The sequence below is a fragment of the Onychostruthus taczanowskii genome, unplaced genomic scaffold (genome assembly GCF_017590055.1).
Source record: "Onychostruthus taczanowskii isolate IOZ18803 unplaced genomic scaffold, ASM1759005v1 scaffold25, whole genome shotgun sequence".
Classification (NCBI taxonomy): domain Eukaryota; kingdom Metazoa; phylum Chordata; class Aves; order Passeriformes; family Passeridae; genus Onychostruthus; species Onychostruthus taczanowskii.
This window is the reverse complement of record NW_024499796.1, coordinates 9,325,708-9,339,007: the sequence shown is the minus strand read 5'-3', so window position 1 is coordinate 9,339,007 and position 13,300 is coordinate 9,325,708. Positions and strand designations below refer to the sequence as shown.

At 51.2% G+C, this 13,300-nt stretch overlaps 1 protein-coding gene across 9 annotated transcripts in view; it reads right to left on the bottom strand.

Annotated features, from left to right (window-relative positions):
• The window catches only part of LOC121337134 (DAB2 interacting protein), a 158,563-nt gene that overhangs the window by 23,381 nt on the left and 121,882 nt on the right, over window positions 1-13,300 (bottom strand). For all 9 annotated transcript variants that reach the window (XM_041407005.1, XM_041407007.1, XM_041407002.1 and 6 more), the window contains 2 exons: window positions 8,103-8,201; window positions 5,393-5,947 (listed from right to left, as the gene is read on the bottom strand). In XM_041407005.1, coding sequence (XP_041262939.1) covers window positions 5,393-5,947; window positions 8,103-8,201 — 654 coding nt within the window. The remainder of the gene's footprint in view (window positions 1-5,392; window positions 5,948-8,102; window positions 8,202-13,300) is intronic.

Below are 13,300 nucleotides of genomic sequence, written 5' to 3'. Positions count from 1 at the left end.
ATTCCATTATGGCACAGCACCCAAAGCTGAGGAGTAACACTGCAGAATCTGGCCTCACAACTGAGCAGGGAAGGAGAGGGGAGCCAGGACACCCAGCAGCATCTCAAGGGTCAGGATTCTCCCTGTTCCTGCAGGTCTGGGTGCAGGACCCGGCCCTGGGATGTGTTGGGGGTCAGAATTCCCCCAGGCAGTGTCCTTGGGCGAGTTCCTCTGCAGGGACTGCTCTGGGCAGCTCCGTGAGCCCAGGGAAGGGCGCCTCAGCTGCGGGTCACTTCCCATGACATCCTGCCATCCCTGTCCCCCACACTGGCCAGACCTTCCCTTCCCTCCAGGGAAAAGCCACATCAGCTCTGGATCACACTTCTGCTATCTCTGCCCTAAGTACTCCAGCAGCCAGCACTCAGAAGACACAAATGGAATGCAAATACTTGTGGAATCCCTCCGGGGGCCTCACTCACCCACATACAAGGTCCTGAATAAAATGCAATAACTAAAGCCAATAAAACTCCCTGTTTCTGAGCAGCAGAGATCAGCAGGGGGTTGTTTTCAGTTAGGGCCCCTGGCAATGGAAGAAAATAAGATGCTTTATTTCATTACATCAGAGTCGAGAGGGGAAGGAAGAGGTCTACAGTCAAAATTAAGGGCTGTGGCAGTGTTCTTGAGGCTTGTTCCCATGTTTATTTTAAGGCTTTTTGCTTCAGACTGGACGGATCTGAACCTGTGCGACCCCAGTCGCTGCACATATGCTGATAAAGAAGAGCAATTCATAAATGAATAAATTCAGAGCATGACAGCACAAGGCTGCACTGGTCTCCACTTTGCACATAAACCAGCCTGTGCTATTCCAAGGCAGCTCCTCCCAATGCAGGCAGGAGCTGGCAGCCCCAGCCCCGAGGGGTTCCAAGTGCTGGTCCCTGTGCCTGGGGGTGGCAGTGCCTGGCCCTCCAGCTCCTGAGCCCCGGAGGCAGGAGGATGGAGCCAGCTGGGTGCCTGGCAGAGCTGTGGTGGGAGCAGGAACACTGCCAAGGGAGCTGACAAGAAACACAAGTCTTGTAGGACGTGTCCTGTCCAAACCCAGGAAGGATTCTGCACTTTGCCAGCCCAGGAAGGTCCTCCCAGCCCAGCCTCTCCGGGATGTGTCCAGAGCTGGAGCATGTGGAGTGCCAGGGAGCTGAGGACACCCACGGCCCTGCAGTCCCCGTGGTGTCACACACCCTCTGGGCTGGAGCTGATCATTCCTGGTATTGTAACTGACTGATGGGCAGATTGACTCTGAAATAATAAGGTTCTCCAAATCACAAGCCTGATTAATAGGATTGACTTAACCTTAAGAGGATTGAATTGATAAAGGTAATAAGATTATTGCTTATTTCGAAGACTAGCTCAGAGTCCAGCTGGGCCCTTATGCAAAGGTGAAAAACACCAGTGGTGGGTAGGGCTGTAGCACTCAGGTGCAGGAGCACTGGGACACCCCCACGGGGGACGGAACTGCGGCACAGGAGGCTGAGGAGAAGGGAAAGGAGAGCAGCAGAGGGGCAGCAGCTGGGTCCTGGGCAGATGCTGTGAAACCAAGGACCCCAGCCCCAAGTTCTCGACTCTTCCATCACACAGTTCCTCTGAGGATCTGCTCCAAACACTTCTCTGCCAGGGAACACAGCAATGTTCCCTCTTTTGAACCCTGGAACTCATCCCACGGCACTTTTGGCCTTTTCTAATTCTCCTTGGGAAAAGGTGGCGAATGGCAATGTGAGGGTTAACTCACAGCAATCCGTGTCCATCACCTTGCTCAGGGAAATATTCAAACCTGAGGGATACAACACTGCCACACCGAGTGACCTCTCATGTCCCTGCCTGAGCCCAGCAGTCACTTTTCAGCCCTGTGTGGAGCCTGCAGGTCCCAGAGCCCTGACCCAGCCCTGCCTCTGCCCCTGAACGTGGGGTTCCAGCAGATCCACACGGGGGGAGCAGCTACATCTGCTCACAGCACAAACAAACAGGGACACATGTTTATTCCTCACTCCATTCCCAACACCATAAATATTTATTTCCAGTGAGCAGCTGGTTAGTTAGAGCTTTGTCTAATGCTGGGTTTGATCTATCAGTGTTCTGGACAAGAGAAGTTTTTTGTATATTTATGGTCATGAACTGAGCTCTGGGAGCTCTAAGCAGCCCTGAAACAAATCTAAGCATGGGAAATATTCCGGAAGCATCAGAAGTCCTTTGGGAAGGATGCAGCCACCTACCCACAACCACATCACAGGGCCACACCAAGCCCTGTAAGGCAGGACTGAGCACTCCTGGTAACTCCAACCCTGGCACCAGAGCTGCTTTATGACTTTGTGTCTTTTGTCTGTGGGTTGCAAAACATGTGAAAACCATTGGGCATCTCCACATCCTTACAGGGAACAAACATTTCATCAGTGCTCTCACTAGGAAAGTGAAAACAGGTAACAAGGGAAAGACTGAGCTGAGAAGCCACATCTCTGATTCAACCACCAAAAATCCCTCTTCCAGCCTTTCCTGCCGTAAGAGACAGGGGACATCTCTGTGTGCCAGGAGCTGATGGATGTCTGTCAGATTTTCCAGTGGGCTGGGGCAGCTCCCTCCCTCCCTGAGTGCCTGCACTCAGAACCTTATCAGAACCCTCTTCCCCTCCCCTCCACCCACTGCCTTGGCAGCTGCTCAGGGCTTTCCAGGCGTGCCCCGTGCACACCAGCCCAGCGCTGCAGGGATGAAGCTCTTCCCTTTCCCACACAGACATCAAGGGAAGCACAGACTCCAGAGGGGACTCTACTTTCATGCTCCACTTTTCAACCTACTGTGATACAGCTACAGCCCAGGAAGAAGCAGAGATTTAGGGAAAAAATTAACCTACAGCCCTTGTTCCACCTGCAGCCGCAGGCGCCCTGCCCCCCTGGCAGGAGGGACTGTGGGTTTAGCAGCTCCAGGTGCCCACACCTGGCTGGCAGGGTAGGTGGGTACCGAGGTGTCCCTTGGTACGGGTGGCTGTGGGTAGGGATGGCCCTACCTCCCCAGGGACGCTGGCACCCGGCCGTGTCTGGCACGTGGCACCTCTCCTGCCCAGCCCCGGCCCCATCCCGGCCTCATCAAGGGATTACCCCGTATTTACAGCAAATCGCTGCAGGAAAACACGGCCCGAAACAGCCCAACAGCAATTAGCTGCTAACGAATCTTCCGAGATAATCTACTGGACACTTGTTTCACCGACCGTAATTGCTGCTTTAGCTCAGCTCCAGCGGCCAAGAGCCACAAAACGCCCTTCATCAGAGAAATCCATCCGTGGCTGCCGTGGCCACGGCCGCAGGGCAGGGGGGGATTTTGAAGGTTCGCTGGGAAGGCTCCTGGTGATGCACAAGGATGAGGAAGCCACCAGTCACCAGGGGACAGAGGCCTGGAGAAGGGGGGGTCCCTGCCCTGCTGTCCCTGCACTCAGGGGTCAGGGGCTGGGGAAGCCATGGGGAGCTCTCCTGAGGGGCACTGGGGTGCACCCATATCCCCCAAGCAGGGCTGAGGGGGTTCTTGCTTCTCTCATTCATTATTTTTCTACCTTTCTGCTGCTTTTCCCTCTCCCTGGCTTGTCCAGGCCAGGATGCAGCACCTGGTTCCCATGCTCCAATAAATCCTGTTGCTCTGACAGCTCCCCAAACCCTGCACTAATGCTGATGGCAGATGACAGGCAGCAAAAGCAGAAGCTCCATTTTAGGGGAAAAGTCATCAAGTCTGTTTACTGTTTGCTGTGTCCCCTGTGTAAAGCCTCTGGGATCTCAAGCACTGATGCAGACACATGTCTGGAAACACACTTGCTCCCTCTGGAGCCTCTCCAGTACTGAGAGGCAGAGGAAAAAGGCTGGAGCAGTGACAACCACTCTCAGCCATGCCCACACATGATCCATGGTGATTAAGACTGGGATGACACTTGAAGCCTTTTGCACCAGAACCGTGTAAACTGTGACAGGGTCTTCCATGGCAATGTTATTCCCACAAAGCTCTGGCATTATAGCTGCAGGAGCCACAGGAGGGGCAGCAGAGCTCCTGGTGCCAGCACGAGGCAGGGCTGTGCCCAGGAACCAGGGGCTGACAGCTCTGGAGCCCTGGAACAAGGAGTGAGCAGAGACACCAAGCACAGCTCTTGTGCAGCCACAGCGTTACTCCCCACGGGTCCTGCCCTGCACTCCCGGGATCAGGAGGCTTTAGCAGGGCTATTTTCTCTGCTGCTGCAGCAGCAGGCCCCCAGCTCCCAATCCTCTCAGGGAGCTTTGCCTGCCTTGAACTAGATCAGGAAGCCAAGGCACTTCTCCGTCCGACAGATGGTAACTAAACCTAATCCACGAGCCCGGCCACGGGCCCTGGCAGCTGCCAAGGAAGCAGAGCCTTGTGACTGCCCCTCAGGTGAGGAGCTCACGTTCCTCAGCACTGCAAAAGCTTTGGACATCTTGCCCTTCCCCAGCTCTCCCCTGCAGAGTGCAGGGAGACAGTCACAGAAAAACAGCGATGCTTTAACTCCTGCAGCCCTGACACGGGCACTGCCCGCTGTGGCTGTGCCAGGCCACCAGGGATGGAGGATGCTCTGCAGCAGGGCTCACTGCCTGCCCTGTGTGCTGGGAACCTCAGCAAGGAAGGGCAGTCTAGCTCTGCCTACCCTCCCTGCTCCCTCACGGATCACAACCAGGAGTAACTCCCCCTCTCTGCCTCCTCCTGGCCTGCAGAACTGGCAGGGCATTCCCAGCCAGGAAGGAGGCTCAAGGTGGTCCACAAAGGCTGAACTTCCACCATGTGCAAGTCAGTGGCATCAATCTCCAACGAGCACTGTCATGGGAGCACCCCTGAACCCCCTTCCAAAAGCAGCAGGACAGAGCCTGAAGACCAAGAGCTGATTCAGAGACATGCATGCCTGCAGGCACTTTGGTCTGGAATTCTGGAGAGGCTGCTCCCTCCTGTTCAGCTGCACTGTGCAGGGTGCTCAGCACAGAGGGAGCAGAGCATGGAACCCAGGAATACCCAGCACACACAGGCTGCACAGCTCAGGCCAGCACTGCTTACATTCCATCCTGGAAAACTGCCTTCTTGCTTACTTTCACAACTGTGCCTGTTTATACAGAAAGAGCCTGGCCCCTGAGCCTCCAGAAGGAGAGAAGTGAAGGAAAGTGGCTCAGTTGGTGTCTCGTGGTCCCACCAACCTCTCTGCTAATTAAGCAACTCGTGCTGTGTGTGCTACCAACTCATTTGCAATCAAAAGAAAAACAGAGCACATTAACAACGGCCCCAAGCCCAGCTGACGAGGTTCCCCAACCCAACCCCAGAGTCTGCTCTGACCATCTCTGGGGGGCACTACAGATGGCAGAGGGACACTACAGGTGGCAGGGGGTCCTACCTTGGCCTTGCCCGTGCTCTGCAGGATGTGCACCAGCGCCGACGCCATCTCCTCCTTGTTCTTCACGCTCAGCGAGGGCTCCAGCACCGAGCACAGCACCATGTAATTGTTGGTGATGTACTCAGCAAACTCCTTGTACATCTCCATGGGAAGGATGCTCATGCTCTGGTAGCGGGATTTGATGCGGATCATGGGCCCTGGGGACTTGCCCTTGCCAGGGTTGGGGCTCACCACTGGGTACCATTTCTCCACGAACTGCCGGCCCGTCACCGAGCTCACGGGGATGTTCACCTGCCCAATGAAGTTGGTCTTGTCCTTCTTCTTCTTCTTGTCAGTCTCTTTGTATAAGTGCACAGTAATGTTTTTGAGCGATGGGAGGTTATTAAATTCAAAGTGCTCCCCCCAAAAGACATTATCAGTTTTCAATTTACAGGTAGTTCGTGCATAAAGAACGTCATCTAGGCATAATTCACACAAGTACTTTTTCTTAGCTGGCAGGTCCTTGGCTTCAATAATCCATAACTTTAACATATTCTCTACCCTTCTGCTGTTGTCCTGAAAAAAAGATGCAAAGAAAGAAAGGTCAATAAAAAACCCCACAAAGCCAAGAACAACAAAACTGGAGATATGAATTAATTATTTCGGATGTGCTAAATGAGCGGAGGCTTAATTACACTTTATTTTAAGGAAATACTGGCTCTCAAGAATTTGCATAATAACACTACTTATGTTAATTTTCCAAAATATCATCGTGCTCTCCATGTCTGTTGGTGCCAATTAATATAAGGAACAAGGAAGATAAAACCCCTCCAAATCATAAATGTACCATTTCCCATTCCCTGCCAGGAGGGCCTCTGAAGAATCCAAAAGAACCTCACTGGTCCTGAATGGTCTGTGCAAAGCAGAAGCTGTTACAGCTATCTCACAGCCTCCTCTGTTTTCAGTAGAGCTGCTTTACAGCAGCACTGAGTTCATGATCTTTCCTGTAACACAGCAACACAAAGGGTCCTGAATGCACACCCAGGGATCATCACCTCATCCACGTGGGAATGCCACCACCAATGGCAGGGAAAAATCTGTTTGTAAAACCTCACCATATTTTAGGGCAGAAGTCCAGAGCACCCAAGTTAAACACTGAGAGGAATCACGGGAGAAGGTGTCCCATGGGAGAGTCATGACAATTCAGAGACAGAAATCTGCCTTGGGTATCTTTTAAACAATAACAGAGCCAAGAATACTGTGGGTCTTTCAGAGCTCCCTCGTGATGCTGACCTCATCCTGGAAGAACATCCACAGGGGATTTGCTGCAGGAGTCACTCCAAAGATAAAGCACTGGCAGCTGCACCACTGCTGGGATTCTGCAAACCCTGTTTTGTTTGGAAAGCCCTCACTGAAACAGCAGCCACGGCTTACTCTGCTCAGCCCAGGAGTCTGGGCAGGAACACTTCTGCTGGAAGTCCACAATGGGGTACTGTAGGTTCAGGAAGTACACACAGGAACTGCACAAGAACACTGAATTCCTGACAGAAATATCAAGCTGGATACTGAGAGTTTATTGTCTATGAACTCAAACAAAGATGGAAAGTCAGCCATCAGTTACTGCAGGTTTTGAGATGATGGAAACATTTCCAAATGGATTTCCACTCAACACTGTACCTTGAAACCATAGTGACACGTCCAGCCCCAGCTTGCACTCCCAGGAGTTCTCTCACGCTAAGTGTGACCACACAAACCTTACACAGCCCTCTCAGGTCAGGATCACCAGGAAAAGCCCTGGGAAAGTACTGGAGCAACCGAACTTCACTAAGGAACAGGCTGCCAGAGGCAGAAGGCCACCTCTCCCCTCCACTGCTCACACTCTGATACTACAGGAGACCTTTCATTCTGACATTTGGCACTGTGCTGGGAACAACAAAATCTGAGACTGAGGGCTCCTTCAGAACCCACCAGGCCTGGACTGAATTAGCGTGCACAGCCAGGAGCTCACAGGATCCCATCACTTGTGTCTTCTCTGACCAGCAGAAGACGACTTGGTTGAGCTCATCAGCTGTGGAATCCTGCATTAGTCCTGACCAATCTTTGCAGCCAACTCCAGCACAGCAGGGAAGAAGCAGCTGTACGTTTTATTTTAGGACGTACTTAGTCTTAGTGGGCCATAAAAATGGATATTGGGTGTCCCTGTGTTCTAGTGAAGAGAAGGATTTGTTCCTGTAAATCCCAGGAGATGACTTTGCACCTCGACTGGCTGGAGAAGGGAAAGCTACATTCCACTGTCACCTCTGAAAATGGAATCTGAGCTACTCCATCACTAAAGCAGACTCTGTGTCAGGAGCTGACACGTGAACTCTTCAGACTGCTCAGCCTTGTGACTTTGCTGGCAGCTACCTGACATCTGTCCCAAGGCTTTGGGAGGTGACAGTCCTATGGAAGTGGCAAGTACCATCAGTAAAAGCAGCACTGAAGATTCATCAGGTCTGATCAATTCTCAGCAAGAGCTGAAGCAGCATGTGCTGAGAAGAGAGGGGAAGGAATAACTGGCACTTTTCTGTAAATATAATTGTGGAAGAAAGCAATATGGAAAGAGGCTGACCCGGAGCTCCACTTACTCACTCCAATGACAACACATCCCCTGCTGCTCCCCTGCACTGGGCTATAAAATGTAATAACAAGGAGCTGAACCAGAGCAGAGGCAATTCCTCATGGGCACTACCTTGTTGGGGTGCACGGCACGCCGCAGGTTCTCCATCCATTTATCTCGCTCTGCAGCCGAACGACACGAGAAGCACTTACTTCCTGATGAAGTCGTCACCTACAGGAAAAGGAACAGGATTATGTCTTGACCAGCACACTGCAGAGTGTGGTTGGGAAGAGAGGGGGGATTAGGGAAGGTACCACTGGATTTTATTATTTTTTTTAAGTAAACAGCTTTACCCAAGCATGAAGCAACAGCCCCCAAGGCTGGTGAAAAAACAGGACAACTCTGTATGTCACAGAAATAATCATAGAAGCAAACTCCAATTACTTCTCCTCTTCCACACCAGAAAACACTAGATAATGGGCCCCATGCATGTGATGCTTTAAACCACCAAGTTCCACAACTGAGAGAGTGCAAATCCTCAGATGAACTAAAGATAAATTGGAACTCTGAGTGCTTACTTGGCATTCCTCCAGGCTCAGCCCGAAGCCTGCGACAGTAACAACCCATTCCTTGTTTCCAGCAGAACACTGGGCTTAAAAAGCCTGCTTTCCCACCTTCCCCCTTGGTGTCCTGTGGCTGCTGGAGCCCTTGCAGTGAAGATGATGGGGACAGGTCTGCACAGCCCACTCCTGGCCGTGGTACAGCTCGTGCCAGCTCATGGCCCAGCCAGGGCACTCAGAGCCCACAGCACCCATCCCCAGCTGGGGAGAACCAGGGGAGCTTCCCAACCTGGACACAGCTGGAAGTGCTGCTGAGCCCTCCTCTCACCTCTCATGCTTCCAGGTCAAGGGATTTTCTGCAGTATTTTTGTGACTTTCTCTGGCCATTGGGAGTTCATAGCCAGGGTTTAAGAAGCACACTCACAGCAGGGACATTTCCACTCATTGCCCCTTATTCCTCATCACATTCCTGCTGTCCCAAGGAAACTCAATCCTGCTGAGCCCAAGGAAGCACCACTGTCTGGCAGCCCAGAATGACAGGCACCAAATTTCCTTCCTATGCCCCCACATCAACCTTCCTGGGCATCTAAGCCAACAGCTCCCTGCACCTGCCCTCACACACAGATATTCCCCAAGTTGCCATCTCCTCCACTCCTCCTGACCACCAGGAACGTGGCTCCAGCTCTCTGCCCTTTGCATTTCTTTTGCCCAGCAATATTCACCATGTACAGCTCTGCTGGGAGGCTGAATGGACCTGGCTGGTACTTTAAATAACTCCCCTCTGAGCTTCATTTCCGCCAGTCTCAACCTGCAGAGTTATTTGTGAGTGCTTTATCATCTCCCAGTGTTTGTGTTTACACACTGTGCACTGGGTTATCAGCTTCTGGGAGACACAATCTCCTTTAATTTCATGTATCTCCCAGAAGCCCAACCTGTTCTTACAGCAGAGCTGGCACTTGCTAAGATTTGTCATTAGCAAACCTCAGTGATAAGCTGAACACATCCTTTCCTTTGAACACAGACCAGGGCAGGATGAGAAGAGGCCTGTTCTGTCTACACAAAAACGCAAAGAATCTTCCAACTCTTGATATTCCAGAGGCTTTCTCCTTCAGACAGACATTCTCCCAGTCCTTGCACACTTTTATACTCTGCCTGTAAAATACATTCTGCTGAGCACAAGCTCTCCTGTAGCTCCAAGAACAGACTCCATACTAGCAGGCACAGCACTGTGATCTTTCCAGCATCCTTTCATGCTCCAGAGTATTTCCAGCTTCTTCAAAATCTCCCATGACAAACCCCCCCTGCCTCATCTCCTCTCCACTGCTGCTGATGCTCCTGTTAACCTCCATCCCTGAGCCTTCCCACATGGAGTTCTGCTGGCACACAGGATTGTCACTGTGTTTTCTTGCCACACGCAAGTAAACACACGCATTATCATGGCCAAATTCCTTATTCAATTTTAAACCAATTATAAGTTAATCTTTTAAAACCTAAAAAACCTGTAACTGTCATACTGAAGTAAGAGAAGAAGAAAACATGCGTCAGGTATGAAGTATGTCTTGGTCTGATGGGAGCTGAAGATCACATCTACCACGTGTGACCAAAAATGCAATTTCCCCCAAATTTGCAATCAGATCCCAGCTTTGAGTTCTGACTTAAATATCATATGGCATTAATAAGCTTTATGAGATATTAATTAACTTTATAAAGAGAGTATTCTGATCTCATCAAGATCTTGGATATGTTAATGTACAGGACAAACTCCATTAATAAAACTCATTAATTCCTGAAATGTTACTTTTCCTATTAATTATCCCCAGTCCTTGGATGGACAATCTGTCCAGATAAAATCTTGTCTTTTTAAGACAATCCTAAGGTGGAGGCTGGCTTCACTTGCAGGCACGTGCATGGAGGAACAGGGGATGATAACTGAGCACTGGGGGTGTCACTCCATGTTCAGAGGATTTTCCAAGGCTCACCCAGGGCTCAGCTGCACCCCCGGCCCCGCAGCCGCTCCAGGCGTCCCAAGGGCCACGCGAGCCACGGCCAACGTTTGCACAGCTGGATCAAATTCAGTGCTGCTAAATTTAGCTCCCCTAAATTCTCCCTTGCTGAGGCAAGGCCAGGATGAGACAACAGGCTCAGCTGTATTGGAGCAACCACAGTTTGCCTTTCCCTCAGCTGTGTCCAGGGACTGCTCAGGCACGACTGTGCAAGGGGACAAGGTTTGGCTGCCAAGACCTAAGAGAGCCCCTCAGCCCTAATGGCCCCCAAAAACCAGGGCCAGGAATGGGCTCTGGGAGCCTGGGCTCCGAGCCTCTGGTACTGGCTGAGGTGCCCACTGTATATTTAGCACACGCAGCACGTGCAGTGGCACGGGATGATTTGCTGACTGAGGAGTCTTGCAAGGAGAAAGAAGATGATGCTGAGTAATTTGAAAAAAAAAAAAAATCAATGAAGGAAACAAGTAAATACCGACTGCCAAGTACTCAGCAAGTGAGAAAAAAGCAAATTTCACAAAACTAAGTAAGCAGAAAAAGCCAAAGGCAGCCTGTGGAAAAGCCCTGCCCTGGTGCTGACTGTGCTCCCTGGCAGAGCTGAGGGGAGCAGGGCCGAGCACGTCTTAATGCAGGGTGGTGGGGACAGAAGGGAGGAACAATTCCCTGCACCTTCATCCACCAGCTGCCTCCCAAGGAGCCACTTGGTTGTTTTCCACTGCAGATGGCTTTGGCACCTCTCGCTTTTGTCTCTGTCTGGGTGTGCTGCCAGTTCCTCTCCCAAGCCTCTCTCCTCCATCTGCAGCCGTGTCAGATCCTCCTGGCCTGCTCCCCGAGGCTGCTGGGGGCAGGAGCTGTGTCAGGTGAGCACCGATGGCCCCCGGCCAGCTGGGGATGGGAACAGCTCCCAGGCACTGTCCCTGCCCCGCCACCCCAGTGTGGCAGAAGGTGAAGGATTGAGCAAGGCTGGCACTGCCCAGCAGGAGCTTCACTTCCCAGCTGGAGACACCAGCCTGCCTGTTCCCAACTCATCTCCCGAGGGAACAGGTCCACAACAGCCTCAGGGGGCAGGGATGAGGCACCACCACCAACTGCAGCACCTTCCCCATCCACTGCACAGACAAGACCTCAGCTCCTGTGATCCTGGCAGGGCCTTCTCACCTGGCACTCCTTGGTCAGAGCTGCTTTTCCAGGACATGCCCTGAGCTCCTTGGGTCCCTCAGTGGTACCTGAGTGCTGTGGGCTGCAGTCAGTGCCTGGCCCCAGCTGGGATCCCAGGAGATCTGTAACCTCATTCCAGTGCTGACCTCACTCCCAGCTTCTGGAGGCTCTTGGGGGACACGAGACCAAGGCACTGACACAAAGTGCCATTTAGCTCTCACCTCGGTGCCTCCTGCTGGAGCTTGCTGGTGAGCAGCCACCAGTGACAAATCAATGTTCCTGTTGTTTCCTGGCATTCTTCCTCTCCTCTGCAGGGTTTGCAGAACAGCAATTAACACGTTCTTTTTTTACAGTGTGACTTCTCTTTATCCAACTCACTTAACCCCAAAATTTTCTTCCTCCTTCCAAGTGCACGGCTTGTATAACTTCCCTCTCACTCAACTTTCTACAAGTTCTGTTCATATCCCTTCCTCTCCTCTTGTGGGCTGAACAGAATTGGTAAACAACTCTTATATTATGGATGTCACATCTATTTTCCATCTAGCTTCATTTTATCTTTCTTGAGTGGAATGTAATAGAGGACACATAATTTACAAAACTGTTCCCCTCCTGACCCATTGCACTTGCTCAATTCCACAAAGAATGAACAGCAAGGCAAAATTTATACTTCAGCCAACTACAGAGTTTGTGTTTGAGGCTATATTTTTGTAAGACTGTTTTCACGTTACCCACTTATATTCTAAGAAATAGATCTTTTAACTCACTCATTTCAAAATGTGCTGATTTCAGTAAAGAAAAATATCTTTATCTTTCCAGTCTGACTCCTCTTGAACACTGACATGTGTTCTCATCCAGCACTGCCCATCCAAGGACAGCCTGCAGCCCCTACAGCACAATCCAAACACAGCTACACCATTTATCTGCTTCTCTGTGTCCAAGCACAAACAGGTGTTACCTGCTCTTGACAGAAACACAAATATCCACTGCCTTATTACTGTAAGAAAACCATTTCCCAGTTCTGTACCCAGCCACTGCCATAAGCAATAATACTTTGCCATCCACAATTCAGGACAAATGATTCCCAAGATATCCTGTACTGAATTACCCAGCTACAGCCTGGGTTGTACGTGCCCTACTCCCTCCTGCTAGCACAGACCTTACCACATGCCATAACAGATGTCAAAGTAATCTGAAATGCTCACAGATTTTTCTATTTACCCAAACAAGGGAAGCTTCAGTTTTCTAGACAAAGTCCTCCACACTCCCACTGACAGCAGCAGGCTGGCTCTGTGACCACATGTAATGTCTCTGGGAACACTGAGTAGGGATTAGCACTTCCCAATATCTGCATGAACATAAACTGTAGGGGCATAAACAAATTCATGCTCTGCTGATACACAGCCCTAAGCAGCGCAGCACCTGTGCCAGCAGCTCTGCTTTACAAGGAGCTCATTGCTCTGATTGTGTGGATATGATCCTCCTTGGAAAGATGGGAGCAATTTTCTGCCTATGAAATGGTCTCTGTGTAGCAATTCTGAGCAGCAATGTTTGGGAACAGCCAGGCCCCAGATGCCAGCCCACACCTGGCTCCCCAGGAACAGCCCTGGGATGG